The 27,816-nt window shown below is 51.1% G+C and overlaps 2 protein-coding genes across 2 annotated transcripts; one reads left to right on the forward strand and one right to left on the reverse strand.

The window, feature by feature from the left end:
- Positions 1-6,446: 6,446 nt before the first annotated feature.
- ATP5IF1 (ATP synthase inhibitory factor subunit 1) lies at positions 6,447-7,154 on the reverse strand. Its single transcript, XM_050326251.1, has 3 exons — positions 7,026-7,154; positions 6,831-6,943; positions 6,447-6,732 (listed from the first exon to the last, which is right to left on the reverse strand). The coding sequence occupies exons 1-3, from the start codon at positions 7,119-7,121 to the stop codon at positions 6,594-6,596; spliced, it is 348 nt and encodes a 115-aa protein (XP_050182208.1). The 5' UTR covers positions 7,122-7,154; the 3' UTR covers positions 6,447-6,593.
- A 19-nt stretch (positions 7,155-7,173) lies between these two features.
- Positions 7,174-18,068, forward strand: DNAJC8 (DnaJ heat shock protein family (Hsp40) member C8). Its single transcript, XM_050326090.1, has 9 exons — positions 7,174-7,332; positions 8,077-8,178; positions 9,531-9,587; positions 11,188-11,254; positions 11,901-11,995; positions 12,785-12,856; positions 14,037-14,128; positions 15,104-15,179; positions 17,285-18,068. The coding sequence occupies exons 1-9, from the start codon at positions 7,174-7,176 to the stop codon at positions 17,405-17,407; spliced, it is 843 nt and encodes a 280-aa protein (XP_050182047.1). The 3' UTR covers positions 17,408-18,068.
- The last annotated feature ends 9,748 nt before the right edge of the window (positions 18,069-27,816 follow it).

Consider the following 27,816-nt stretch of genomic DNA (forward strand, 5'->3'; position numbering starts at 1 on the left):
CGCCGGGCGGGGGCATTTAAAGGGGCAGCGCCGCCCGCGGCCGAACAAAGGGAGCGCCGCCCCGCCCCCCCCGCGCGTCGGGGGCGGGGCCTGCGCTGAGGGGGCGGGGCCGGGCTAAGGCCGGGCCGGACCCCCCGGCCGTCATCCTGCGCCCTCAGCCCCTGCCCGCACCCCCGGTCCTCATCCTGCGCCCTCAGCCCCTGCCCGCACCCCCGGCCCTCATCCTGCGCCCTCAGCCCCTGCCCTCAGCCCCTGCCCGCACCCCGGCCCTCATCCTGCGCCCTCAGCCCCTGCCCTCAGCCCCTGCCCGCACCCCCGGCCCTCATCCTGTGCCCTCAGCCCCTGCCCTCAGCCCCTGCCCGCACCCCCGGCCCTCATCCTGTGCCCTCAGCCCCTGCCCTCAGCCCCTGCCCGCACCCCTGGCCCTCATCCTGCGCCCTCAGCCCCTGCCCGCACCCCCGGCCCTCATCCTTCGCCCTCAGCCCCTGCCTGCACCCCCGGCCCTCATCCTGCGCCCTCAGCCCCTGCCCGCACCCCCGGCCCTCATCCTGCGCCCTCAGCCCTGCCCGCACCCCTGGCCCTCATCCTGCGCCCTCAGCCCCTGCCCGCACCCCCCGGCCCTCATCCTGCGCCTCAGCCCCTGCCTGCACCCCCGGCCGTCATCCTGCGCCCTCAGCCCCTGCCCGCACCCCCGGCCCTCATCCTGCGCCCTCAGCCCCTGCCCGCACCCCCCGGCCGTCATCCTGCGCCTCAGCCCCTGCCTGCACCCCCCGGCCCTCATCCTGCGCCCTCAGCCCCTGCCCGCACTCCCGGCCCTCATCCTGCGCCCTCAGCCCCTGCCCGCACCCCCGGCCCTCATCCTGCGCCCTCAGCCCCTGCCCGCACCCCTGGCCCTCATCCTGCGCCCTCAGCCCCTGCCCGCACCCCCGGCCCTCATCCTGCGCCCTCAGCCGCTGCCCGCACCCCCGGCCCTCATCCTGTGCCCTCAGCCCCTGCCCGCACCCCCGGCCCTCATCCTGCGCCCTCAGCCCCTGCCCGCACCCTCGGCCCTCATCCTGCGCCCTCAGCCCCTGCCCGCAACCCCTGCCCTCAGCCCCTGCCCGCGGGGCTCTCCCGCTCTCCGAGCGCGGCCCCCTGGCAGCCCCCGGGCCACGCTGCCCTCCAGGCCTGAGGCAGAGAGGGGAAGCTGTGCGGCACTGTCCCTTCTGAGGACAGTGGCGTGAGGGGCTCTGCGCCTGCTAATCTATAATTAATCGGTGATTAACTTGCCTGCTGCACCAGATTTGCTTGATGAATGCAGAGTCGACACAATAACTACATAAATCTGGAGGAAATCGGTGCGTTGGCACCTTTTGTGTGGCACTGGCCTCATGTGCTCGTGCACAAGGTGGAAGCCAAGGCGTGTGGGGCAGAGCCCAGAGCGCTGTGTCGAAGTGAACGCGGAGAACCCGCGTGGGAGCCGCCCCTCTGAGCCCCGTAAAGAAAGAAGTGCAGCACTCTCATGCTCTCAGCGACGGTCCCTCCAGGACTTTCCCCACAAAACGACTCTCCTGAAGACAGCACGTAGGTGTGTTAGATCAAATATGTGTGATAGCCCACTAGTGGGGAAAAAGTGTATGTGTTGTCCAACGTTTCCAGTCCAGAAATGGGAGGCAGGGTTGTGCAGATGCGGAGGTGTTCAGTCTGTCTTGCTGAACCTGTCCAGTGGCAGGCGTGTGGCTCCTCCTGTGGAATTGGCACTGCCTTGGTGACTTCCCTCTCCAGACTCAGCAGCAGAGCCAGCTTGTCAGTGCTGGATGTAGGGTCTGCTGTGGTGGAGAGGGGGAAGGAGATGTAACATTCAATGCCTTGTCCCAGTTCACTGCAGCAGTTTGTTTTACTGTTAAGAAGATAAGTACGGTTTTAAATAAGGTTTAAGGACTTGTCACAACACAAATACTGAGAGGGACTCAGGGAGCTGAGCATCTTTAGTGGTGCTTAATAAATGTCCTGCAAAGTTCTTAAAGAATTTATAATATAGTATCCTGGAGTGAACTATGGAGTATAATGACATATGTCCTGTCAGCAAAATGTATATTGAGGTATGTACGTGGCAGGCAGTATGATACATTGAGAATAATTTCCAGAATATCTGCAGCAACTACTACCCTGGTTCTGTGTGTGTTTTGGCAGCACTTTGTTCTTTGGTCTCATGCTCCCCACTACAGCCTCAGTCCAAAATTATCTGAACTTCAGGCACTTGTAGTGAGGAACAAGCTATAGCCTGCAGGTAGTCGGGCTATCCCAGTGCCAGACAGCAAGCTGAGCCTGAAAGGAGGCCCTGGATGCTCTGAGGTGAGAGTAATTTTAAATTTTTGATGGATGTCTCAATTTTATTTTTTGCTAGAAAATCTCAGAATTTAACAAGTTATAGCTCTTTCTGGTTGGAGCTACACAAGATCTGATTTAGTCCTGTGCCAAGGCAGAACAAAAACCATCTTGGAAGCAAGGAGAGTGTTAATCTTGGCTGCAGAGAGGTGTCATGCATTGGTCTGGCAGGGCAGGACAGTCCCACTGCCCCTGGACATGCAGGGGGTGGTGGTGTACCTTCAGTAGGGAGGCTGGAGTCTTGTTTGACTGAACCCCTGAGGGGACAGAGCAAAGGGAGTGAAGGGATCCAGCTTTTCCACAGCCCTATATATTTACCCTGCAATACATATGCTTTGTCTTTGTCCTGCCTCATTCTGCTTGTCTGCTCTTGAGTGGGGAGGACAAGTGTGTCAAAAAGGCCCAAAGAGACCAGGCTGGGCAACCTGCGTACCTTGCACTAAAACCAACTTGCTAAAGATCTTGGATCTCACTTGCCTCTTTTTTTGCTTCTTTTCCCATCCCAGCCAAGGATTCTTGGCAATTTCTGTCACATTTGTGTAGGATGCAGCACAAACCAAGCACCTTGGGAAGCAACTTCTGTTTGCTGCAGCAAACATCACCAGCTCAGTTTTAGCTGAAAACAAAGTTCACTTTTCCTGCTCCTGCAGTGGCCAAGCAGTTTTGGGCCATGATCTGTAGAAGCACAGAAAGGACAGAGGATCTGTGGGGGTAAGGGAGGATAAGCATCTCACTGAGATATAAAGGCTGCTCCAAGAAGAGAAGTTCTTCATGGAACTGCACTGTAAGTGGCTGTGGGGAGTCAGGGTGCTGTGAACAGGGATCAGTCCAACCCTGAGGAACAAGTGAATAACCAGGATGCACCAGTTCTGGCAGGGAAAAGAATCCCTTCCTTTGTGGCTGCAGGACAGAGGGGGAGCTAATCATGCCATCAGCCATTCCAGAGTAACTGAGGAAACCCAGAACAATAAGCTCTTCTATGGCCTGTTCTATGAGTTTAGCGCTATTCTTGCAGCCTTACCAGTTTCAAACATCAGCTTTGGGTTTTGGTTGCTCTAAAACAGAATTGCTTGGAAGCAGCTGGCAGTTTGTACCTTCTGATTTCCAAAAGACAACTGAGCTGTGTCCTCCAGGTCATGCTGGACTGAGGGAGAGTCCTGGGAAGGTCTACAGACAGCTTTTACCTTCTTAACCCCCCAGCAAGCACCTAGGTCCCAGATGTAGTCTTGGTTTACTCCCCAGCATTCCTGCTCTGGAGTCCTGCAGCAAACTGTCCATAGCTGGACCTAGATCTCTCCATCCACTGGCCCTGGAAGTGGTGGCTGACCCGACAGACCTGCTTGCTGCGAGTCACACAACTGCTCCTGTCATTTGTCAGTAGCCCAGTGCTATGGCAGTGATCTCCAGAACACCCAACCTTTTTGGTGAAATGCCCATCAGACTAAATGCATCTTAAATAATTTTTTTGCCACCCTGTAGTTGAAATACTTCTGCTAAGAGGACTGTCTGTAACCTGGACATCTTTCATCTCATGTTTTTAATCATAAGCACTGTCAAAGGAGCTGCAGAAAAAACATGTTACGAGCCTGTAAGTTGGTGCTATTGACATATTGCACTCCACTAGGCCAAGCAACCCACACCCAGTACACTCACCTGCACTGCTTACCTGCTGTGTCATAGGAATCAGGAACAGGCAACAGCTATGTCAGTTGGTAACTGACTGCAGAGACAGTTTGAAGTTCAACAGAAGTAAGAAAAACACTTCTGAAGAGATGCACTGATGATGAAACTACACAAAATAAGATGATTTAACATCTCCCTTGCTCAAAGGCAGAGGTTCCCCTTGAATATTTACTATGAACCACCTTTTAGTGATCAAACACTGTATAAATTCATGCTTTTTACTAACCTCAGGGAGTAGGAAAAGACATTTCTGTAACTGAGGTTTTAGAGAGCACCAGAACCAGCATGAGAAGAGGGTCAAAGTGAGCAGGGGTGCTGGGAACTCTGGTAGGAACTCACAGAATTCCTCAGAGAATTGCAGCTGATCAGCACAAGAGGTGGAGTGGGTGAGGTGCTCGTCATCTCTAGAGACAAGTTCAGGAGAGGGACCTTTTGCTAGGCAGAGGTATTTGCACCACCAAGGAAATAAAGAAGTGCCTGTTAACTAGGAATGGCCAGTGTCACTGGCATTAAACTAAAGCAAACTAGTTTCAGGGAGGTTTGGGACTCCCTGGAAGAGGAGCTCAGTGGGTAGATCGCAGTAAAGAAACCTCAACCTAAGGGTGAATGGAACAGACACTACCTGAGGTACTCAGGTTCATAGCCAGGTCGGATTCCTAGCAGCAGGATGGCTGCAAAGGCAGTTATCATGCCAGCTGGATAAAAATAGAGACCTTTCTAGTTTAGCAAAGGGCCTGTCAAGAGATGGGAGAAGACACCAGACCCTCCTCCCTCCTCAGTACTTCTCGCACTTGCTCAGTGGTGATTTGAGCATTTTTGGACTCCAGAAGTCATTCACCTTGCTAGCCTGGGTGAATTCACTGGGCTCAGAACAACGGGCTGGTGAGACAAGAGGCTGAGTGACTCCCACAACACGCCCAAGACAGTGAGGTCCAAATCACAGCACTCCCAGTCTCACAGCAAATCTCCCTTACAGGTGCTTGGGCAGAGGCTCTGTGGCTGAGCTTAGTGCATAGTTAGTGCACAAAAATGCAGAGTAAATCACAGAGCCGTGAATTTAAACCCTCACCTCTTCCCTTCAGAATACAGAGTTGTCCTAATATTTATTTCAGCTCTTCCCCAGTCCACTGTAGCTGTGATGCAAAGAAATCAGTCTTCAGTGGTGATATCTCACTACTGACTGCAGCTTTTGGGGAAAGCCAACCCCAGCTGACAGATACAATAGGAAAAGCATTCTGAAATGGGTAAAAAAATTGCATTTTTAAATGGGTATAACCTGAATGGGTCAATAGTATATTGCTTTTCACGACACAGTTCTTCCTTTGAGGTTCAGGGAGGTGCGGAGGGGGAGCTACTAGTATTTTGGTAATTAGCCCCAGCTAAAAGGCACCAAGCCCACAGTGCAGCTCTGTACACAACCCAGCACAACTCACCACAGCATCTCCACAGACTGAGCACAGCCAGGCACAGATACTCCACAGAACAGCCTCTTCCCGGGCTGATCACAGGGGTGACATTTTCATTGAAGAACAGTTTTAAATAGCTTTAGAGTGACAGTGGTGTGTCATTTACTCTGCAGACAAGACATGCCACTACCTGCAGTGCTCCTCAGGTGAGAGCAGCCCAAGGGGAGCAGCTGGCTGGGGTGCTGCTCCCAGGAGAAACTGGGACACCTTCAGCCAGCCAGTCACACCCTTGTCAAACCACTTTCTACATCAAAAGTATCATTTGCCTCCTGCACTTTCAGACAGGGCAGTTCCAGGCACGTACCGGCCCCGTTCAGCGTCGCTGCTCCCCTTCACCAACTGCAGTGCAGCCTGGCACTCACCCGTGCTGTAAACCAAGGCAGTTCACACGGATTCATGGACACAACAGTGCAAGTGTAGAAGGCAAGGCTGGTTTTTTACCTGCCCATTCTTATTACATTAAAAAAAATCCCCTTCTTGTCAGGGCTTAGTGCAGTAAGGCCACACTATTTCACAGCACTTACTCTGTTTTACAATTAATTTCTTACATTAAAATTGCCAAAGCGATTGAAGCAGCATAAAATTACTCTTAATCCATTCTTCTTTGGAAAGGGACTTAGCTAAGGAACAGAGAACTAGACCCCTCTGGGCAATTAAAGTTATTGTGGAAGAGAACATTCATGTGAAAGTCAGGATCTCAGCTGTCTTGCTCCAGGAAGTAGCACCAGCACACATGACATCAGCATAAGTCTAAAGTTATCCCACTAGGTACAAATGGTCATTTCTGTCAAATAAATCTAAAGAAAGTAGTTAAGTTCTGTACAGGCTTGTCTACTCAGGAGTACATCCTTATTTTGGAAGAACAATGAAGCTTAAAACCAGACAGCGGGGTTGGTTTTGTTTTCATTAAACAGTTACCGAGCAGAAAAGTGAGACTGAGTAGTTTATTTGACAATGTTGCAGACCACAGTATTAACTGGATGGGTTTGGATTATGCTGATCAAAATACACAGTCTTCAACGCTGTTTTTACACCACATTCAGTATTGGCCATGCACATTCGACAACAGCACCGAGCTTAGTCATCCTTGAGCTGCTTGATCTTGTGCTTGTGGCGCTCAATTTCTTTCTGCAGCCGCTCGATCTCCTTCTGGTGGTGGTGGATCTCTTCCTCGTGGTGCTTCCGTAAGGCGGACAGCTGCTCCCGCTCCTTCTCCCTGCGAGACACGACACGGCCCGAGCTGCAGCCCCGCAGCCCCGGCTGCGTGGAACGACCCCCCCACGCCCTCCCCGCAAGCCCCCCAGCCCCGCTCACCTGAAGTACCGCTCCTCCTCGGCCGCCTGCTTCTTGCCGAACGCGCCGCCGGCCTCCCGGATGGCGCCGCCGCCGCCGCCGCCCTTCCCGGCGCCTTTGCCCAGCTCGCCGAGCTGCGGGGGACGACACGGCGGGGTGAGCGCACACAAAGGGACACCCCCCATCCCGCAACCTCCACACCCTCCACACACCCACCTGGTCGGCGCCCGAGCCCGAGCTCCAGCGCTGCTGCTGCGCCAGCAGAGCCCCGCGCAGGCCGAGCCCTCCCCTCAGCACCGCCGCGGCCGCCATCGCCGCCTGCCCTTGGAGCGCCCGCACCGCCCACCCGCGACTGACGCCAGCGATGCCGGCGCAGCCGCGACCGCGAAGGCGGTCGCGGCTGCGCCGGCGCGGCGCGGTCGCGGGAGCCGCTGAGGCATCAGAGGCGGAGCCCTCACGGGGAGCGGCGGCCATGGCGGGGCCCGGCGCAGCCGAGGATGCGTTCCTGACCTTCTACAACGAGGTACGGCCCGCTGGAAAAGGGAGGGGAGGGAAGGGGTTCGTGATGTCCGTACTCGGCCCTCCGGCGGTGCCCCACGCTCGGCTGTGCCCCCCCCCCACCCCGCCCCGGGCCCTCAGCGCGGCCCCCCCCCTCGCCGCGGTCCCGGCTGTGGGGGATCTGTCGCCCTCGGGACCCCCCTCTTTCCCCCGTGCCGGTGTTCTACTGCCCGTGTCCCTGTTCGGCGGGCCCCGCGTTTCTGTAAATAAAGCCGAGCTTTAAAGTGTAAACACGTGGCTTGGTTTTGAGCGTGAAAAGTAGACTGGGCTGAAGTAAATAAGCTGCGGTCGGGGCCGAAGTGGGTTTGTGTATTTGCATCGCTTAACGTGTTTAAAGGGCCGTGCCGCCAGCAGTGGGTTAAAAGCAGTAGCGCGGTGTTTTCCGAGGAATCACGGCGACTGAGGGCTGCTGGAGGGGCGAGGGGAGGGGAAGAGGCACACCTGTAGAGCTAGCCCTGGGATAGACGGGCAGAAGTGTTCTGCGGGGTTTTCTGTGGTTAAAATGTAACGTTAAAAATGCTGTTGTGGTCTACAGAAGGCTCAAAGACATGCTTCGCTACAGCTTCGGTAAAGTAGCTACAGGATGGGGGTGAGCAAGAAGTGGTGTGAATTTTAGTAGGGGATGAGAGTGACTGGTGTAGTAATCGCATGGAAAAACAGCTGAGGATGTTGTGATGGTCAGTTAATGCAGGCCTCTCTTGTTCTTCAGGTAAAGCAAATCGAAAAACGAGACTCCGTTTTAACATCAAAAAACCAAATTGACAGGCTGACCCGACCTGGATCTTCCTATTTCAACTTGAACCCTTTTGAGGTTAGTTTGAACATTTTGTCCTCCCTTCTGACTTAGTCTGTCAACTTCCTGATTTCCTGAGTGTTTTATTGCAGTAAAAGACTGAACATAAAGGAAAAAAAAATATAGGTACAGATTACTGCGTAAAAGTTTTGCAGAAGGATGGTGTCTGTCTGCTCTCTCTCTTTCTCACTGATTGCAACGCAAACTACGTTCTTGTGTCACATTTCCCTCATGCAACATCACTGGAAAATTTGGCAGATCAGTGCTGGGTACTTTCTGAACAGAAAGGTAACAGCTGGAGGTGGCAGCTTGACAATCTGGTCTTAATTCAGCATTTCTAATTGTTTTATTTCGAGTGTTCATCCCACTGAACTTGTGTAGCCTGAAGAACACAGTAAATAATTAATCTGGTATTCAGCTGGAGCTGGCTTTCCCTGTGTGTATTCCTTCCTGATATCATCTTCTGTGCCTTTTTAAAACCCCAAGTACTTTTTGTGGACCCAGTTCAGGGCTGATCAGGCAGATCAGTTGGCAGATTCGCTCTGACAACATTTAGTTTTGTGTAGATCTTAGTACTTGACTTGGAGAGTAATTTAAGAAAGCCATTTGGGAGTAGACTGTAGCTTTCCTGTGGGAGAGTGTTTTTTGTTTACAGACTACTGTGAATCTGCTCACTTACTGCTTAGATCTTCTGTTCAGTAAATTAATTCACATAAGAGCTCCTAAACTTTGCCACGTTCATAAAGATCAAAAGACAAGTGATCCCATTCATGGAAACCAAACAGTAAAACTCTACTGTCTTCTTTTAAAATGATAAAATGAATAAATTCTTACAAATGGTAGTTTCCTGCCCAGAGTTCTCAGTTATGAATGACCTGACAGTGTTCCAAAGCCCCCATGTGCTTCTATTTCTGCCAGCCAGCATTGCTACAGACCTGGTTGAAGGTTCAGCCCAGTTTATGGATGGCAGCTGTCTACACAAGACTTGAGTGTAGAAAGGGCACTGGCATAGTCAGAGGAGTCTAGCGTTAGTAGAAGTAGACTGTCACAAACATGATGACTCTTAAAATGTTTTTGTTTTACTGGGTGAAAATTCATGTTGTGATGGAGGAAGCTTTCTGATGTGTGTCTGTGTGCCAGTGAACCAAGTGCTACAGAATGTGCTGAGTTGGAAGGGACCCATGAGGATCACAGAGTCCAACTTCTGCAAAGGACACCCCAACAATCCCACCCTGTGCCTGAGAGTGTTATCCAAACACTTCTTGAACTCAGGCTTCAACCACTCCTCATAAGAGTGTTAGAGCTTACTGCCAGAAACCTGATAATGGAGAGTAGCATCAAACTTCCTTTGCTCTCATGGTGTCTTTTAGGTGCTGCAGATGGATCCTGAAGCCACAGATGAAGAGATAAAGAAAAGATTCCGACAGGTATTTGGCTTTTGCGCTTGATGTCCCTGGAAGTAAACTAGAAGTTCTGTTGAGATTGTGGAGCTGGGCTTGGGCACAAGAAAAATGGTAGTAAAGCTGTATCTGGGTAGAGGAGTGGCCATTTTTGGCAAAAATGCATACAACAATGTATCAATAGGAGGAGAGCTGCAGAATGTCCCTGGTCCATGCATGGCTGGCTGCTTTGCCTGTGCAGTGTGTCAGGGGCTATTGCAAACTAATATACTCATGTGTAATCAGCTTATTGAACTGGGCTTCAAAGAGAAGATGAAAACTCATCAGAAATCAGTTACCAAACTGAGAAAAGGTGTTTTTCTCTATAATATGGGCTTGGATCCAGAAGTGTATTTTTTCTGAGGTTTCTTTAAGAATTTCAGTGGACATTTTTGGTGGCTTGATTACTGGGAACAGCAGCAGCTCTCCTCACTGACCTGTCCACAACACAGGAAACATTACCCCAGCTTCCCTCTGCTGACAGACCTGCAGCAAAAATTTGAGTTTAATCAGTGCATGCAGCAAAGAAAGAGTATTAGGAGGGTTGTGGCCTCCACCTGAATTAATGGTGTGAGTGCTGGCTGGCAGAGGAATGTGCATGCCAGATTGGTGATGGGATATGGGCTCCTCCTGTTCATGGGAAGTGGGAGGATAAACTTTTGGTTTGTGGCTGACCTCTCAGTTCTGCAAGACAATAAACTGGGGCTGTCTCAGCTTTGAGCTGGTAGAACACTGCAGAGAGATGTTTTGAAGTCAAGATGATGAAGTGAAAAAGGTACATGGAACTGTGTATTGAAGAAATCAAACACCGGAACACAGAATGTGGAACAGCCAACAGAGGGAAAAAAGACAAGTAAATCTGTTCAGGACTGAAGGCAAACTTTTCACCCTGGGAACTAGAAAGTGGCAGCTGTAGAGTAGTTATTTTGCATTCTTTGGCACTAATGCAGTTTCAGTTGTTGATCTGTACAGCAATAGCGAAAAAAGAGGCTTTAAAAAAATAGCTATATGGAGAAAGTTTGAAAGAACTTTGTCTGGAAAAGGAATGTGGAGCACTTCAAATGTGCCTTCCAGCACAGCTGAAGTTGCCCTAAGGATGGCAGTGATCCATGTCCTGTCTCTGCCAGATAAGAGTACAGGAAGAAGTTTTCTTAACTTATAGTAAAGTAGCCTAAGGAAAAACTTCCCCACTCTTAAATGGTTTGGTATTTGGACAACCTTAGGGATACTGGAGAAACGGGAGAACTTGGTTAAGGATGATCTTTGTAGGTTTGGGTTTTGTCAAGGCCAAGGTTACACAACTTGTGTGACGAGGGGTTCCTATCAGCCTGGACACTGCAATTGAGGGCTTTTTCGATTTTTCCACACTTCCCAAACTGCGGCTTTTCTCGGATAGCCTGTTTGTTAGACAGATTGTTTGATTTATCAGTTTGTACTGGCACATACTTCTGCGTGACTTGTCCATCTACAAAGGAATGTGATCCCTTGGGATTCTTTCTGTCTGAGACTATTTCCCTCCTCTCAAAAATTTCTGAAATACTCTTCGCCTTTTACAATGATCTTGACAGCAAGATCCTTTCTCTTGCAGCTGTCAATATTGGTGCATCCAGACAAAAACCAAGACGATGCAGATAGAGCCCAGAAGGCATTTGAAGGTAACGCTCCCGCCCTTTCTCTGTGTTGCTCTGGGTTAGTGGTTGATGATGCTTTTCTGGAGCTGGTTTAAATGTTCACTGAGGTGGAGGGCACAAGGGTTGCTGCAGAGGTGCTTTAGGAGAGGTAGAAGCAGCTGTGGGAGCAGCATCTGGGTGGGGGGGTGGCATTTCAGCAAGTGGCACTAGGTGGCAACAATGGCATTGTCATGACACAACGGGGACAGACACCTCTGTGGGGGTTTGGGATAGTTCAAGAAAAGCTGTTTAATCTGTGCATTAAATTGTATTCACTGACCATATGACAGAAGTAATGTGATGGTTTTAGATGTATGCTTTGCATCACAATGAAGTGTTCTGCACCCTAAACTCACCTCATGTCCTGTAACTACAGCTGGTAGGACTGGTACTTTCACCTACTGCCTCCAGAAGGTATTGGATAGCTCCTGCCATTACTGTACCCCAAAACTCATTTAACTAATCATGTTATCACTTACCTAGGTGTATTTAATAAAAATTTAAAAAAACCTGCCAAACAAATGACACCCACAAATTCTAGAAGCCAGATTTGTAGTGCCAACAAGTAGCAGTCTTGTAATGCCTTGTGAGTGTGAGTACTGGTGCTATTAACACTGGTGCTTTTTGTTAGCTGTAGATAAAGCCTACAAGCTGCTGCTAGATCAGGAGCAAAAGAAGAGAGCCTTGGATGTGATACAGGCAGGAAAAGAATATGTGGAACACACTGTAAGTATGGGAACATCTAGGGGTGGGGGTGAGTGGTAATCAATCAAATCTATCAGTCAAGCCTTGTAAGGGAGCTGGGCAGGTGGGCTCCGAGCTCTTCACATCAGGAACAAGTCTGCTGTGTGCAGGACTGCTGTTGAGCTCAGTGCTAGATAATTCAGTGAAATTCAATACTTGAAATAATTAGGTCAGATCACATGATCTGACCTAAATATTTTTTTCCAAGTCTGTGAGTGAATGAATGATGCAGTTCAGATGTGTGTAGGTAGAAGAGAATAGGTGGTGATAGCAGGAGAAGTTTGGAGGATACTGACCTATAGGAAAAGGAGCTTTGTTTGCACTGGCCAGGAAGTTAGTTGAGTGATGTGGATGGGCTAAAACACAACGAGCTTGAGGAAGCAGATGATATGGGAGAACTCAGATACTCTAAACACAAGGGACACTTGATGTTCTGCTTGTTGTTGTTAGTCACTTGAATATCAAATAGCAAACTTTCTGCTGGTTTGGATGGTGTATATTTGATAAGAACATATCTGTTAAAAAAACCCAGAAGGGATTGTATTGAAGGAATAGTATCCAACATAAAACTTTTAATTACTGAAGTTTGTGTGATAGTGATCTTGTAAGTGTTTATCTGGGCTACAAGAGTTTGGTCTAAAATAAAAAAATCAATGCAATCAAGAACGAACTTCTTCCTGCATGTTGGAGTAGGAATGCAGAACTACTTGGATACAGTTATGTTAGGCCTGTAAGACTTCTAAGGTTCCTATTTTTGTTCCTAATCTTTAGGTGAAAGAAAAAAAGAAACAGTTGAAGAAGGATGGAAAACCTCCCACTGTAGAGGAAGATGATCCTGAAGTTGTAAGTCGTACACTGTTCAGAGACACTGGGGAGTACAAAACGTGTTTTGAGGAATTAAGATTCAAAACCAGTGAAGAAGTATTTATTGGACTTGTTAATGCTGTAAATCCTTACAGTTACAGAAGAACAAATTCTGATTAGCCACTGTAGAGTACCATGTGTCGGGTGATACCCTGTACCTCGGAAAATAGTTTAACTGTAGTGTAAAGAGTAAATATATCAGGAGATTATATGGACCAAAATACCCCATCCTTTTCTTGGAGCAATTCTTCATTGCTTGTGCATCATGCAGTCTTTTTTGAATTTAACTTCTTGTTGTCTTCTGACTGCTGGAGCTGTGGCATTCCTGCTGCCCGTGGAGGCAGGGGTGGGACCCACTGCAGCCTGGCTAAAATGAGCCCGGGGAGGTTTTGGGCTGAGAGCTGTTCTGGCTGTTTCTGGCTGTTTCTTCCATATAGCACTGGAGGACAGATGTGCTGTTCTGCAACAAATCACTTGTATTAAAAAAGGCATGGCATAATTTAGTTCTTTTTACCTGGGTTCTAGTCTGAAAAAGTGATATGAAAGGCTGTAACAATGACAGATGATTTCCAAACACTGACTTCATTAGTCTTACTTTCGTCACCTTTTTTTTTTTTTTTTTTTGTGTGTGTGGAAAGTGATTTTTTTTTCCTCTTGATATCAACACAGTAACCCCATAACGATCCTATTTGCCATTGATTTTCATAAGTCTCTTGCTGTTCTTTAGTACTGAAGGTTGTTTTAAGTATACTGATTTCCCACTGAGAAGCCAATGCTAGATTTTTACAACACATCAAGATCTGCTGAAAAATTACTCTCTAAACAGTGACCATTTTGCCTTTTTTGTCAAATGTAAAATTGCAAGACTTAAGAGAGTTTGAAATGAACAGTTCTGTTTAGACACAGCTTCATGGATACAAATTAGAACAAAACTAATAATGAGGCTAATATGTAGTTGTTTCATGGTGCCAGGGCCAGAATTTAGTCAGCAGTGGTTTATGCCTTTTTGTGTGCTGCTGTTGACCACTCTCAGGGTAGGATAAGGGTTATGTGGGCACACCTATGGTTCACTTTCTTCATATGCTTCTTACATTCATATGTAAAACAGACTTTAGTTATGTTAATGGCATTACTTTAAGACTGGATTTGTGTTTTACAGTTCAAACAAGCTGTATACAAACAGACAATGAAGCTCTTTGCTGAACTGGAAATTAAGAGGAAAGAAAGAGAAGCAAAAGAAATGCATGAAAGGTATAAGCAGTGTTCTGCTTGTGCAGTTCAGGCTCTTCTTCCCCCTCATGCTTCCTCAGAGAATATAAGGGACCACAGGGTCTTCAGGTGGTCTTAAGTTGGAATGAACCTCTGGAGATCATCTGGTCTGACCTCCTGCTGAAGTTAAGGCCTTGGATTAGATTAACAAGGGTGCTGTCAAGCTGACCTCTAGTAATGTGGATTCCCCCCCTTCTCTGGGCAGCCTGTGGGTTGTGGAGCTCTGTGCTTGAGAAAAGCACGCAGGAAATTTGCCCTCCTGTGCTGAAGACATCGATATATTTGATAAGCTTATGTTGTCTTCTGTGTACACATGGAGGCCAGCCACAACAGTGAAATGGTGACACAATTCTGCATGCTGTTGGCATGCAAATGATTGATTTTTAGTTTTAATGAAGTGTCAAATACCCTGTGGCATGTGTGATCCTGAACTACTTTAGGTGTTTTGATCACATGTTGCCTGAATGCTCTCTGTGGATGCTCTTCCTGGAGAAGGGTTCTGTGCTGTCAGTGAGGTGGGAGATGGCTGCAGGCCACTGCTTTTGATTACGGGTGAAAATTAGGGGGATAAAAATTTAATTCCTACCTTGCATGTTCAAGTGGCTGTTAACTTCTCAAAGTGTGTACTCTCAACAGTTTTAGGGACTTACCACTAGAGTTATGAAGGTGTCCAGCTTATTTTGCTGAGCAGGAGAAGCTGATTCACTAATTGTGTGCATGCAGTGTCAGGGGGACCAAACCATCTTCTCTGCTTGCTGCTCTTCCAAATTTGAAACAAAATTCTATTTGCTGTGCTATTTAGGTGTGCATATCTATCCTTTCTGTAGTCTGTCAAGAAATCAGAAGAGCTTTCTGAGATGTTCTGAAAGTGCTACTGTTTTTTAATCCTCTACTGTTCCTACATCTTCACAAGTAGCTGCCTGTGGGTTCATGACTTCTGTGTGGTTTCCCTTCCAGAAAGCGGCAGAGGGAGGAGGAAATTGAAGCACAAGAGAAAGCTAAACGAGAACGAGAATGGCAGAAGAACTTTGAGGTAATTAGTAGCTAACTTATAGGATGGGCCTCAGCAGTTCTTGGCCATGCTGCATGGGATGCCCACAGAGAGATGAGAGACCTTTGGTATGCAAGTCTGTAAGATAATTTAAGTAAAAGATCTGCACCAGCCTGGGTGGTCCATGTGTAGAGGGAATAGCCCAGAAGGGCTTTTGTGTCATCTGTGCAGAAACAGGTCTGGTAAGTTAAGGTTATTGCTCACCCATGTCAGCAGCTCATTCTTGTCTCTAGTTGTGAATTTGAATTGTTGCTTAGCCCAGGTCACTGGAGACCAACTAAACTAAATCTGGCAACTGCTTGTGTGGGCTGTTGGTGGTACTTCCCAGTCTGGTTGCTAACACTTGCGGAATCTGTGTCTCCTCTGATTATCAGGAACGAGATTGACAGTCACTTCCCTGTACTCTGCCATGCTGCTCTCAGGGTTTAGGTGTCCAAAGTAGTTTGTGGTGGTTGTGCTGCTATTATAGGGGTCAAACCTACAGCCCACCAAGATAGTTGATCTAGCCTGTAACTGTTCCTTCATTACCCACCAGAGCTGAAGACCTGAGACGTGCAGGGGTGGTGGGCAGGAAAGCAGTCAGTAAGGACGTGCAGGACCTCATGAAAGAACGAGCTAGATTGTTCTTTTAATCCAAAACCAGAGCCCAGTCTTATGTTCAAAAGGACTTTAAAAAGTAAAGGTATCTGGGACAGGAGTGTGTGAACTAGACCAGCACCCTGTGGAAAGTGGACAAATAGGATGTCTCTGAACACTCAGCTGGGCAGAGTTTGTGGTTGTGTGCTGTATAACAGGTATATAAGAGCTGAATATTCTAGAAAACTTGTTTGATGCTGCTGTGTTGAGCGTGCTGTGGGTTTTGTCATGCAGTGCCAGAGAGCTAAATTCAGTGTGTCACTGGCCTTGCTGCTGGCAGAGGTTCTGTGTTCTCACGCCAGGATGGCCACAGAAAGTGATGTCACTGCTGTGGGGGTGCAGTAAAGCACAGCAGCTGGGGACGTGGGAGCAGCTGTCACAAATAAGGATGGAACGAAGGGGAGCTGCAGAACTATTGATGCTGTAGCTCTGAGCACCTGTGTGTCCTTTGCCACTGCTGGACAGCTGAACCTCTGCACCAGCAGAAACAGGCCTCTCTTTCTTGTGTATCCCAAGGATTCATTTGGGACATTTACACCCAGCTTTGACTCTGTCTTTTCACGCAGATTAAATGGTCACCAGCAGGGCTGGAGAAGACCAGTGCAGGTGCTACCTGCAGATGTACTGGGGTTGCAGTGTGCCCCAGCATCTGGATCCCTGCTAATGCTGGTCCCTGTCCCATCCTGCCATGGGAAGGGGGAAGCGAAGCAGCTGCTGTAGCCAGAGCCCATCTGCAGCACCAGTATTGTAGAGATGGGCCTTGAGTGGATGGATCCCATGCTGTGAAGTGGATCATCCCTGGACTTAGTCTGTCCTAGTGTGAAACCTGCAGCCTGTCGAGATCCTAGGTTGGCTTTGTGGGGAGATTTGGGGTTGGTGTTTTTATTTTTTTTAATTTTTTTTTTCTTTTTTGTTATCCCCTCAGGAAAGGTTTCTGCTGCTCTGCAGGTAGGGCAGGGAGAGGAGAAAAGTGCACCAGAGACCTTTTCTCATTGTGTCAGTATGGTGAGACCTGGGGAGAGAAGGCAGCAGTATGTTTTCCTTCTCTCTTCTCCCTGCCTCCAAGCTGCAGCACCAGGAGGGTGAGGAGGTGAGACAGAGAAAGGAGATGGCACGTTCTGGGCTGACAGGTTAGGAACAGCCATTGCAGAGAAGGTTTCTTTTTTCCTTTACACGCTGGAGGATTCAACTGAGACTAATCAGGACTGCCCAACCCGAGCTGGTTGTTTCTGAAACAAGAAGCCAGCAGAGTGCTCATACTGGTGTGTGTGTAAGCTCACTTGTAGTTCCACTGCGCTGTGTTGCTCTGGCTCTTCCCAGTGTCTGTGTGTCTTTGGCTGTCAGGGGCTGTTGCATAAGGGAAAATTGCTACTGATCTCTTGAAATGGGTATGTACTGCCTGTCCTCTGCCTCTTGCACTTAAGTCTCCACTTCCTCTCTGTTGTTCCCAGGAAAGTCGGGATGGTCGTGTAGACAGCTGGAGAAATTTCCAGGCAAATACAAAGGGGAAGAAAGAAAAGAAAAACAGGACCTTCCTGAGACCTCCCAAAGTAAAAATGGAGCAGCGTGAATGATCCTGGCAGCACTGCCCAAATGCAGCTCCTCAGTCCCCTCTCTGCTTTTAAGGACTCATTGGCACCTAGAGTAAGATATGCTTTTTAGTAGACTGTTTGTTTCCAGTATAATTAATTATTGGTTGAAGTATTTTTTGTACTCAGTCCATTTGAAGTAGGGCCAGAGAATGACCCCGGCCGGGGCCCCGCTGCACATAGAACACTTGGCTTAGGAGAGTCCCTCCATTCCTGCTGCCCCTGTGTCTGCTGCCCTGTAACTCGGTGTTTTGTACTTCACAGAGACTGTGCTGTTTCATCACCTCTGTTTCTAGTTTGAGAGCTGAACAAAGTATTGGAAATGCATCCAAACCTTTCCAGGCATCATCTTTCTCAGCAAGTTCAGCTGGGGGAAGGTCTGGACTGGCTCTGGGATTGTGCTTCCAGCACTGGGCAGTGCAGCTGGCTGGCAGTTAAGTCCTGCAGCTCCTCACTGCACTGAGTGGTGTTTGGAAGGAACCTCTGCCCCAAGACCTGATTTCCAAGCTAAAATCCCAGCTCTCAGGCTTAGACTTCTGTTAATCTCAGTGACCAGCTGGTCCCTTCCTATAGAGGAAAATAACTTCTATTGATTAATAGTTAAGCTGTAATGGTCTGTATGTAAAATAAATTTTTACCCAAATTACTGTTTTTTCCTTGGAATTATTAAAAAATGCAAAAGCAAGGGTGTGAATGGAGTGCTACCACTGAGATGGTGCTGCTCTTTAGCATGCACCCAGTGAGGGTCTGCTGCCATCCCGAAGTCTGTTCTGGCCTGTATTTTGAAGTGACCGTCCTCAGAGAGTACCCAGGAGGCTGGGAGAGGATGGCGCTTCCCGGGATGCTGCCTGGGTGGAGGCAGGTGTGCCTGGTCCATGCTGAGGACTGAGCTCATGGCTGGGCCTTGGGGGAGTGTGGATGGGTTGGGAGGACTTGGGCACCTGTCAGGAGCACAAATCCTCGGAGCTGTGAGGTGAGCTCGAGCTCATGACTTTGGATTCCTAAATTCCTGCTTTCTGTGTATTGTATGTTATTTAAGAGATTCTGAGCTATTTAATGCAATGTGCTACAGACTCACCTGTGCTGGGCAGGTTCCTCTGGAGACCGTTCCACGAGCTCTTCCCATCTGTCCTCACGGCCATCCCCATACCTGGGTCCCGTGAGGAGCTCTGCCATGAAGGGGATGCTTTCCTTCCTGCTCACTGCTGTTACCCAGCTCCTTTCACTCTTCGAGTGAGTACCATCCTTTGTGCTGCTCCTTGAGCAGTGGCTCAGTCTGGCAGGATTGGTTCTGCTGGCCCTGGAGAGCTGCTTGTGTCCCAGCTCTCAGCTTTGATGAACGGCCTCTGCTGCCAGCTGGGGACAGCAACATGACCGAGTTGTTGTGGCACACATCAGGTGTCTGCGGGAAGAGCAGTTCCCAGGGAAGGTGGTGCTTCCTGATGGGACCAGGACTTGGCTGAACATGCTGAAGGGGGTGGTGCTCTCCCCTCGCTTTCCTTTCTCTTCCTCTCATGCATTGGTGTGTGGGACCAGATGTAAAATGAAATATCCTTCCCATATAAAACGGAAGGTATTTTGGTACTTTATACATTAAATAGCTCTTAACACATGAAAACAGAGTTCCTATTTCCTGTGTAAACACAGGAATGTAGTTTCTTTACCTTACTTGTCCTGCTAAATAGATCCCTTGAGCTGAACCTCGAGGGGCAAAACATTGCTTAAAGAGTCACACGTTGGTGATGTTGGGGTGGCACATGAGCCAAACACTAATTACCAGCAGCAGACTAGGATGGGCTGACAGGTCTGGGAGACACTGAACTGTGCAGCATCTCTGTTCAGGCACTGAAGTTACTTTTTATTGGCAGAACTTCATCCTCCAGTAACTGAGAATGCATTGGTAGGACACAACTTCCTTGTCAGGGCAGCAACTGAACACGTTTGTTCTGGGGAAAATGTCAGTTTGCTTGTGGTGCTGCCTCTCAGATGCAATCTGCTCTGCTCCTTGGCTGTGGACAGGAGCAGTGCTGGGCAGCAGCTCACACCATCAGGGCGGTTCCAAGCACAGTTTCACTGTGCCCAGAGGACATGCTGCCCCTCCAACCTCTCTGCCTTTTCTTCCCTATGAAAGTATTCCTGTTTTAAAGATCTGTCCCCATCACTTTTATCCCAGAGTCCTTCCCTGTGACCCCGAAACACTGGTCTCTAGCAGCATTTCTTAGCTGATGGTGTAATGTCTTTGCCGCTCTTTCAGATCCTTTCATTTTTTTCAGGTTGCTCAGGATAGGCCCTGCGAGAACTTGAAACATTTGTAAGACCCATATTAAGCTCTGATAGTGCTGCTCAGAGCTGTGTGTGTTGACCAGAATGTGCCCAGGCAGTGGCTCACCACTGGCTCTCAAGGGTGCAGCTGGGGCCAGTCACGGTGTCCAGGTCCGTGGGCTCTGCAGTGGAGTCTTTGTGTTCCAGTGGATCTGCCTGGCTTGGGACAGCTTGCAACAACACAGTTTCATTCTCGGTTTAGCTGTTCCTGTTTCCTTTGCTTCCTGCCCTGCCTATGATACGCTTCTATGTCTACATATGCAGTTTTTCCTGTCTTATCTACCCAGCCAAGTTCTGAGAAGCTTCCCATCTCCCAGGGGGGGGCTTGGGCTGCACTGAAGTACCTGGCCCTTCTCTGAGTATTTCTCTGCTCCACTAGGAGATTAATTCTGATCCCTGTATACTTTGGAGAAACAAAGTGGTCTGAATTGCCTGGGTGAATATGAGTGCACAACGTGCATCCCCACAGATGCCAAGGCAGTGGGATGAACTGAATGGAATGCTGTTTAATTTCGAAAGGTAGAGATGTGTGGAGGGAGGGGTCTCTAGGCCTCCTCCCTCCCTAGAGCTCTTTTTGGGTCAGTGGTTCTCATAGACTAAACTATTTGCCCTTGATGTGCAGGACCAGAATATTCATCCATGGGAATAAGGAGTAACTTTGTTTTCTTTCAGAAGGAGGAAAGGTACCAAGGAGCTGCAGAGGTGCCTTTCAGTAGGGTCTTGGCTTTGATTTCCCATGGAAATAACTTCTCCTCTGTGTCCGGTTCCCACAGATGTGGGAGGAGCTTGCCTTCCCCTCCCTTTGCACTTGGCAAGAATGTATCTGCTGTTCAGCACTGGTGGGATGGGAAAGGACCTTTGCAAGGTACTTGTTGTGTCTGAAGATAGAAAAGGGCAACTGCAACAGAAACAACTCACGTGAGGATAAAGAGGAGGGGGCAGCACCTTCCTGTCTGGTGCTACTGTGCAATTTAGTGATGAGAATGGAGGATCCCTGAGTGTGTAGACAGGCTGAGGTCTCGATTTCACCAGGTAATAAAGACATTCAGTAAAGGCTAGACCAGGTTATGGCCTGGGGGCTCAGCCAGAGATGAAATCTCCTCTTGATAATACATAAATGAGTGTTTAACTTAACATTTTTTTTAGTTTGGCAAACACAGTGATGTGCTCTGAATTCACCATCAGCCCCTTCTCCCTGGGCAGGAACAGCTTGTTCACTGTGTGCAAATACATTGAAATACAAATGTATTCCAGGGTTTAACAAGTTTTGGGGGGGATTACTGCAGCCAGTGAAGTTCTGGATGGAAGGACCCAGGTGGGAGAGATCAATGGCTTGTGCTCTCCTCTCCTTCCAGATGAGAGTTTCCTTTGCTAGTCTTTCTCTTAAAACAACTGCAACTGGAGAAAAACTGGGAGAGGTTGGCCTTAATGCAGTGTGTCCCTCAGAAGCAGTTGGGCAATGGCAGTGTGGTATCAGCGTGGTATGGGCTGTCTTGTCTTCCTTTTCCTCTTGCAAGCTGCAGTGTGAGCCAGACCTCCCCTGCTCAGGCAGCTGAGTCCTACATTCCTAGGGTTCCCTCGACCTGCATGAAGTTGTATCAGGGGAGGTTTAGGGATCTCAGGGAAAGGTTCTTACCCCAGAGGGTGGTTGGCACTGAACAGGCTCCCCAGGGCAGTGGGCACAGCCCCAAGGCTGCCAGAGCTCCAGGAGGGCTTGGGCAATGCTCCCAGGGACAAGGTGGGATTGTTGGGGTGTCTGTGAAGGGCAGGAGTTGAACTGGGTGATCCTTGTGTGTACCTTCCAGCTCAGGATATTCTGTGATTCTACAACTCACTAGAAGAAAAGGGGCATTGTCCTGTGCTGTGCCCCAGCACAGCATGCCAGGCCTGGCCCCGTGTGGGGCTGCACTGCCTGGGTTGGAAACCTCCCCTGCTTTGTTTTCCAGAACTCTTGGCAGCACATCTCCTGATGCTGGGGCATCCCTGCCTTCCCCAAGTCAGCTCCTTGTGCTCCTTGGCAGGTGCAGCTCCCACAGCCTGGCTTTGTGCGTGCACAGGAGGGGCAGATGTTTGAGGGTGCAGCTCCTCAGCTCCCATCTCAGCACACACTTTGCTCTGGGATGTAGCTGAGCTGCCTGACTCACTGCCCAGGCTCCTTCAGCAGCCTTCCTATGAGGAAGCCTCCCTGTCACACCAGCTGGAGGGCTTTGGACTCAGGATGAGAATGGACTCGTGCCTTGGGGCAATTAGGTCTTTGTAGCAAGAGATCTCTGCTGCAGCCCATTCAGAGCCATTCAGATGTGCCTCCCTGCCTGCCTACTGCATTCCCATTCCCTTTCTGGGATATGCAGTTGTCTGGCAGCAGCAGGGACACTCTAGGCACTCTTGTAACAGTTTGTTCTGGGTGGAAGAGTTGCAGCAGTGTGTTTTGTTTCCATGAAGAGCACCTGTAAAGGAAAAGAACACTGGCACGTGTGCCATGTGATTGTTGCAGTTCAGATCACAGAACTGGAGTGTTTTGGGGAAGGACATCTGTAAGTCTTTAATTTGACCTTGTGTTTAAGGTGGGGCTGTCACTAATGGTAGGTGAGGTCTGGGGCTTTATATGGGCAAGCATAAATATGAGACCCCCCCTCCCCCCTGGGTTCCTGTCCCAGGGATGAACACCCCTTGTAGCAAAAATATTTCACTGACATTCATCCTGACTGTCCCACACCCAGTTTGTGGCTGTTGCCTGTTGTCACACCGTTTGTCACTACTGAGAGGAGTTCATGTCTGTCCTCTGCACTTTCTTACAGTGGCTGCAGGCAGTGATCAGATGGTCCCTCTGCCTCTGGGCTGTCCCAGCCCAGCTCCCTCAGTAGGATGTGCCCCAAGCTCAGACTGCAGTGCCAGCTCTCTGCCTCTCCACATCCCTTCTGAGCTGCTCACACTGTTCCAGGTGCAGTGTCCCCAGTCGGACACAGAGGGGACATGAACTGCCCTCATTCTCTGGCTGTGCCTGGCAGAGCCTGGCTGCCCTAATCACAACCTGCCCTGCGGCCTTCTCCTTGGGAAGGGCCACACTGGTGCAGTTTGGTTGGTTGGGAAAGTGGGGTGTTCCCTGCAGCTCTGCAAACTCTGTTGGGTGCCTGCCAGCCGCGCTGGGGGGCTCAGGCTGTGCAGACAGCCCGTTCCTGGCAGCAAGCAGGGCCTGCGACGTGTGCTCTGTGCGCCCGCAGGCTCTGCCTGGCCGGCCCTCCAGGACTGTCCCAGAACCCTCACACCTCTTTTCATGACGAAACCAGAGCCAGCTCCTCCCAGCAAAGAAACCCCAGCAACGTTTCCTGGTTAAACAACCCACGGGGAGTAAAGACAAACATGTCGTTTCTTGTTGAACACGAGTGACTCGGGCGGATGTTGTGCCCGTGCCCTGAGCGATGCCAGGGCCACGTCTGGGGAAACCCCGGGTTGAGCCCGAGCAGGGCAGTGCCAGCAGCAGCAGGAGGGAACGGGTCCCCCACGCGTCCGACCGCTCTTTCTTCCCAGGCTGAAGGAGCACAAGGACCGAGGGGGGTTTATGGTGCTGCAGAAGGGCCCAGGAATCAGCTGCCAGAACCTGGAGTATTTTCTGGCTGATGTGGAGACTCCCACAGCAGAGCAGTCCTGCCCTGGCACTTTGCCTGCTGAGTCTCCACCTCTCATGGAAGCTTTGGAACAAGCACTTGCTTTGCTGGCTCCTGGCCCGAGGATCTGGAAGGAAATGAGGAGCCCAGAGGATGGACCTGCTGAGCACACTGGCCCCCCTTGCTGAACCCCAACCATCCCTGTGCCCCTGGCCCAGCTGAGTGACCGTGCCCGGCAGCTGCTCCAGGGCTGGGCTGTCCCACCTCAGGCCTGTGAGACCCCAGGTGACACAGGGGTGTGACAAGCCCCTGGCCAGGATGGAACCTCCACCACTGTGTCCCTTTGGTTGCCTGCCCAAGGAAGGGCCACAGGAGCTGGTGTCAAGCTCCAGGGCGCAGCCAGGGCACAGCTAAGCTGTCACAAGTGCCAAGAGGGAAGTGAGTCACTCACCTGGGAGCAAGCACAGCGCTCTCCTTCCCGTCTGAGCCTCTTCCCGAGCAGAAGCACTGACAGCTCGGCCTTGCCGGTGTCTCTGCTTGCAGCAGGGACCTGCTGGGCTGGGGTCTCTGACTGGGCTGGGGCGGGTGCTCTGTGACCCCAAGGTAAGACACTCCTTTCCCTCCTGCTTGCTCTCTCAGGCCTTCTCCACCCCAGCTCCACAGGCTCCTTCTGTGTCTGGGTATCTGAAAACATAGGCTGGCTCCACATCCCCCATGGATCACTGGAGTCATGGCATCTCAGGCAGCTCCAGGTGTTTCGGAGCCATCCTCATCCTCCCGATCTGGGTGGGGGAAGACACTCCCTGTTCCTGTGCCCAGCAAGCAGGAATGAGGTGCATGGCAATGCCATGAGTCAGGTGGGTGCTGCTCTTGCTTTTGGGGCAGTGGGGATGGGAATTGCCCTCATTTGGTCCTGTCCCACCCCTGGGTGGCAACAACAGCCTTGGCTTTGCTTGGATGCTTGAAGTGAGGTGAGAAGCCCTGCCTGGACCTTCCTCCTGAGGGGAGGGGGAGTCAATGCCCAGAGCCTCTCACCAGACCAGGCCCTCACCCCGCTGGGTATGGGCACAGGGCAGCAGCCAGGGCGGGAGGTGACTCGGGAGCAGCATCTGGGCTGTGGCAGCTCAGCCAGGGCACAGCTGTGACAGAGCTGTGACAGAGCTGTGACAGCCTGGGGCTGCAGCACACAAATCCCAGCGTGAGCTCACCCCTCTGCTCAGTGCAGCACGGCTGGGCTTGGGAACCAAAACCAGCGGGAGGCTGCCCGGCTCCCAGCAGTGACATTCCCTGCCACTCCAGGCAATCCCAGCGGCACAGCCAGTGACAGAAGCCATGCCCTGCCTTGGCAGCTGCCAGAGGGCTCCCAGGGAGTGCTGCTGAGTGGCTCCCCCCACGAGGGGCTCCCCCCAGGAGGGGCTCCTGGCTGATGGGTTGGTGGTGTTGTCTCTGCCAAGCAAGCCTAGCTCTGGGGCACATCCCTTCAGCTCTGAAATGCTCACGGCAGAGGAAGCACAGAGTTTATTTAGTATTTCTTTCCTGCAACAAGCAGAAGGAAATTTTGCAGAGGGTGGAAGTGAGAGTTGGGAATTTAGACAGTAACGCTCAGCACCAGCTCAGCAGCTGCTGTGGCTCCAAAGGAACTTCAGGCTCTTTCAGAGACCCATCCTGGCACTCAGGAACATGTCCTGGGGACTGGGACTGGCAGAAACCAGGCTCATCTACGTGCTGGTCCTGCCCCACACAGCTCTGAGCCTGGTGGCAGCAGCTGGTGCTGTCACAAGCTCCATGTTGGTGTTTCATCCTGTCGGTGTTCGCTGCTCGTGTGACCAGCAGGGCAGTCCCAGGCCCATCAGCTGAGCTGCTGCTCCTCCATTTGCACTGCTCGGAGAGCTCCTTCCCACTAACACAGCGGGGCTTATTCTCGAGAAGCAAGATCTGGATGTTTGTTTATAATACTGTATTTTCAAACCCAAGAGAGTTTCCTATCCCTGCAAAATTTACATGTGGTCATCCAACGAGCTCCATCTGAGATGGAAACAATCCCAAGGGCACGTGCCAGAGGCAGGCAGTGTGTACAGGGAGGCAGTGAGCATCTGCCATGGCAGTGTGTGCTGCCACGAGAGTGCTGCCAGACCCGTGGGAAACATCCACTGCCCACCAGCCAGCCTGCATGGAGTCATCCCTGGAACAGCTGCTCCAGGATCCAGCATCCTGGTACAACAATCTGAAGGACCATCAGTGCTCCTTAACAGCACCTATGGCAATCAGTTAGAGAAGCTTGTTTATTTTTTATTAGGTTGCAAGTTGGCTTGATGAAAGTGGAGGGATATTCAAGATTTTTTTTCTTAACTCAACCCAGCATGGCCGTCAGAGCTGACAGGCAGTGTGTGCATCTCCTGAGCGGGAAATACTGCCAAGCACAGGGCAGTGAGACTGCCACAAGTGCTGAATGAGCCCGGCCTGCAGCAGCAAAATGCATCTTAATTTTGGATTTGAAGTTACACCCTCGGAAATGAGCAGCAGTGCCAAGAGAGCAGGGGAAGAGGGTCCTCAGGTGGGAAGGGAGCAAAAGGGAAGAGCTGGCTGTGGGCACTGCATGGGGGCAGTGGGACCTGTCAGTGCAGAGCAGACATGCTACAGGGCTGAGCAGAGGAAGGATGAAGATTTCTGAGGGCTCCTCCCTGGCCCAAAAGCCCCCAGGCTTTCATTTCCTCTAAGGGCTGGGCTGTGGCAGGACAGCAAGCCAAGCTTTGTCTGAGTGTTGCTACAGACCCTGAGCACTCCTCTTGCCTCCAGACCTCACTGGCTGCTCTCCCCAGAGACGTGGGCTGGCTGCCAACCAAGCTCCTTAGCATGCTCTTGTTTGGTTTTCAATTTAAGCTCCCAGAAGGAGCCTTAAGGGCACAGCTGGGGCTCTGTCTTGTCCAGGCCTCCTCTGTTCATCCTTACAGCAGCTGATGGGAAGGAGGGAGGATGACAGAGAGGGGTCAGGCTGCCTGCAGCCTCCATTCCTGCACAGCTCTGCAGCGTCACTGTAGGAGCCTCAGCTCCCCCTTCAGCTCCCCCTGCCATGGCCTGACAGGGACAGAGCCTGGCTGTGCCCTGCTCCACGTGGCAGCCCCTCGTGCAGCCCCTCATGCAGGGGCAGGGCCCAGCTGGGGTTCCCCTCCCACAATGTCACTGTGGGGCTCTCTTGCACTGGGGGGGTTTGGGCCCCACTCTGCTCAGGTGGCTTCCAAGTCCCTTGGCCACCCCACGCTGTTGTCGTGGGGGACAAGGGTGACTCCACAGCAGCTCAGGCATGTCCAGCTGTGGTGCCAGTTGTGGTGTCCATGGTTGTTTTGGATGCCTCCCCAAGCAGAGTCAGGAGCAGCAGGACATGCAGCAATGTGCAGAGCACTTGCACATGTCCTACCCAGCTGGAGCTCACCTTGGGGCTGCCAGGGGTGCCAAGCTCCTGGATGCTCCTGGCTCTGCTCAGCCCGAGCACGGGGCTGAAGGGCACGCCAGGTGGTTCCCTCTGTAGAGGCTCTGGGAAAGGCCACCTGCACCCTCTAGAGAAGAGCCAAGGAAGAGCTGATCCAGGCAAAGAAACCCAGACTTGTGCTGGGCTTTGGCTGCCCCTGCCTGGGGACACTCAGGGGCTGGCAGTGGATGGTGGGTGGGTTCTGGTACGGTGCCAGCTGCCCCAGTGCTGTGCAGCCCATAACCTTGGGATGCCTGAGGCCAGGGAGCCAAAAGCCAGTGTAGAGCAGTGCTGCTGTCCATCCTGGCTCCTCTGTTGATGCCCCATCTCTCCTGCTGATGAGGAGGTTGCCTATCCCACCTTGGAGCCAGGGGTCACCGGCCCAATGACAACAGTGTGACATGAGGGTGTCCCAGAGCCTGTGCAAGCTCCTGGCTCTTGGAGAAGTTTGGCTGGTGTCCTCAGTGGTGTGGCTTAGGCACACAACAACCCTCAGCCTAGCCCTGTGGCTCCCAGGACATGATGCCACACACAGAGGTCTCTGATGTCCTCCCAGCATGGACATAGCCAGGGCCTTCCATGGGATGTTTCCTGAGAAGAGCCAGGGGAGCTCTTCCCAACCTTCCTGGAGGAGCTCTGGTGTGGATTGGCCTCTTCTGCCTCTGCTTGGCCCATGTCCTCCCTCAGCAGCCTGGTGGCAGGCTCGGACACCCCTTTGTGCTGGTGCTGGACTCTGTGGCTCTGTTGGGGTGTGTTTGACAGTGACCCCAGGCACAGATTCCAGGCTCTGGTTCCTGTGGGTGTGTGGGGTGTGAGGTTTCTGCCCCGAGCTCGCACCTGTGCCGTGTGCAGGTACAAGAGCACTGTCTGCATGGAGGGCAGGATAACCATCCCCAGAGGAGCTGCAGTCTGGGATTTATGGCTTGGCTGGGACACAGGTGCAGCTCTGCTGGTCACTGGTGCACCCTGAGCACCCCTCCAACAGCACACCATGCTGAGGG

Source organism: Myiozetetes cayanensis, unplaced genomic scaffold (assembly GCF_022539395.1).
Source record: "Myiozetetes cayanensis isolate MyiCay16 unplaced genomic scaffold, myiCay2020 scf31, whole genome shotgun sequence".
Classification (NCBI taxonomy): Eukaryota; Metazoa; Chordata; class Aves; order Passeriformes; family Tyrannidae; genus Myiozetetes; species Myiozetetes cayanensis.

Excerpts from the sequence above, each read along its gene's own strand:
- ATP5IF1 (XM_050326251.1), bottom strand. The coding sequence starts at position 7,121 with ATGGCGGCCGCGGCGGTGCTGAGGGGAGGGCTCGGCCTGCGCGGGGCT. Across the intron at positions 6,944-7,025 it reads CGGGCTCGGGCGCCGACCAG|CTCGGCGAGCTGGGCAAAGG; the intron begins GTGGGTGTGTGG and ends CGTCCCCCGCAG. Across the intron at positions 6,733-6,830 it reads GAGGAGGAGCGGTACTTCAG|GGAGAAGGAGCGGGAGCAGC; the intron begins GTGAGCGGGGCT and ends CGTGTCTCGCAG.
- DNAJC8 (XM_050326090.1), top strand. The coding sequence starts at position 7,174 with ATGCCGGCGCAGCCGCGACCGCGAAGGCGGTCGCGGCTGCGCCGGCGC. Across the intron at positions 7,333-8,076 it reads TCCTGACCTTCTACAACGAG|GTAAAGCAAATCGAAAAACG; the intron begins GTACGGCCCGCT and ends CTTGTTCTTCAG. Across the intron at positions 15,180-17,284 it reads AATGGCAGAAGAACTTTGAG|GAAAGTCGGGATGGTCGTGT; the intron begins GTAATTAGTAGC and ends TGTTGTTCCCAG.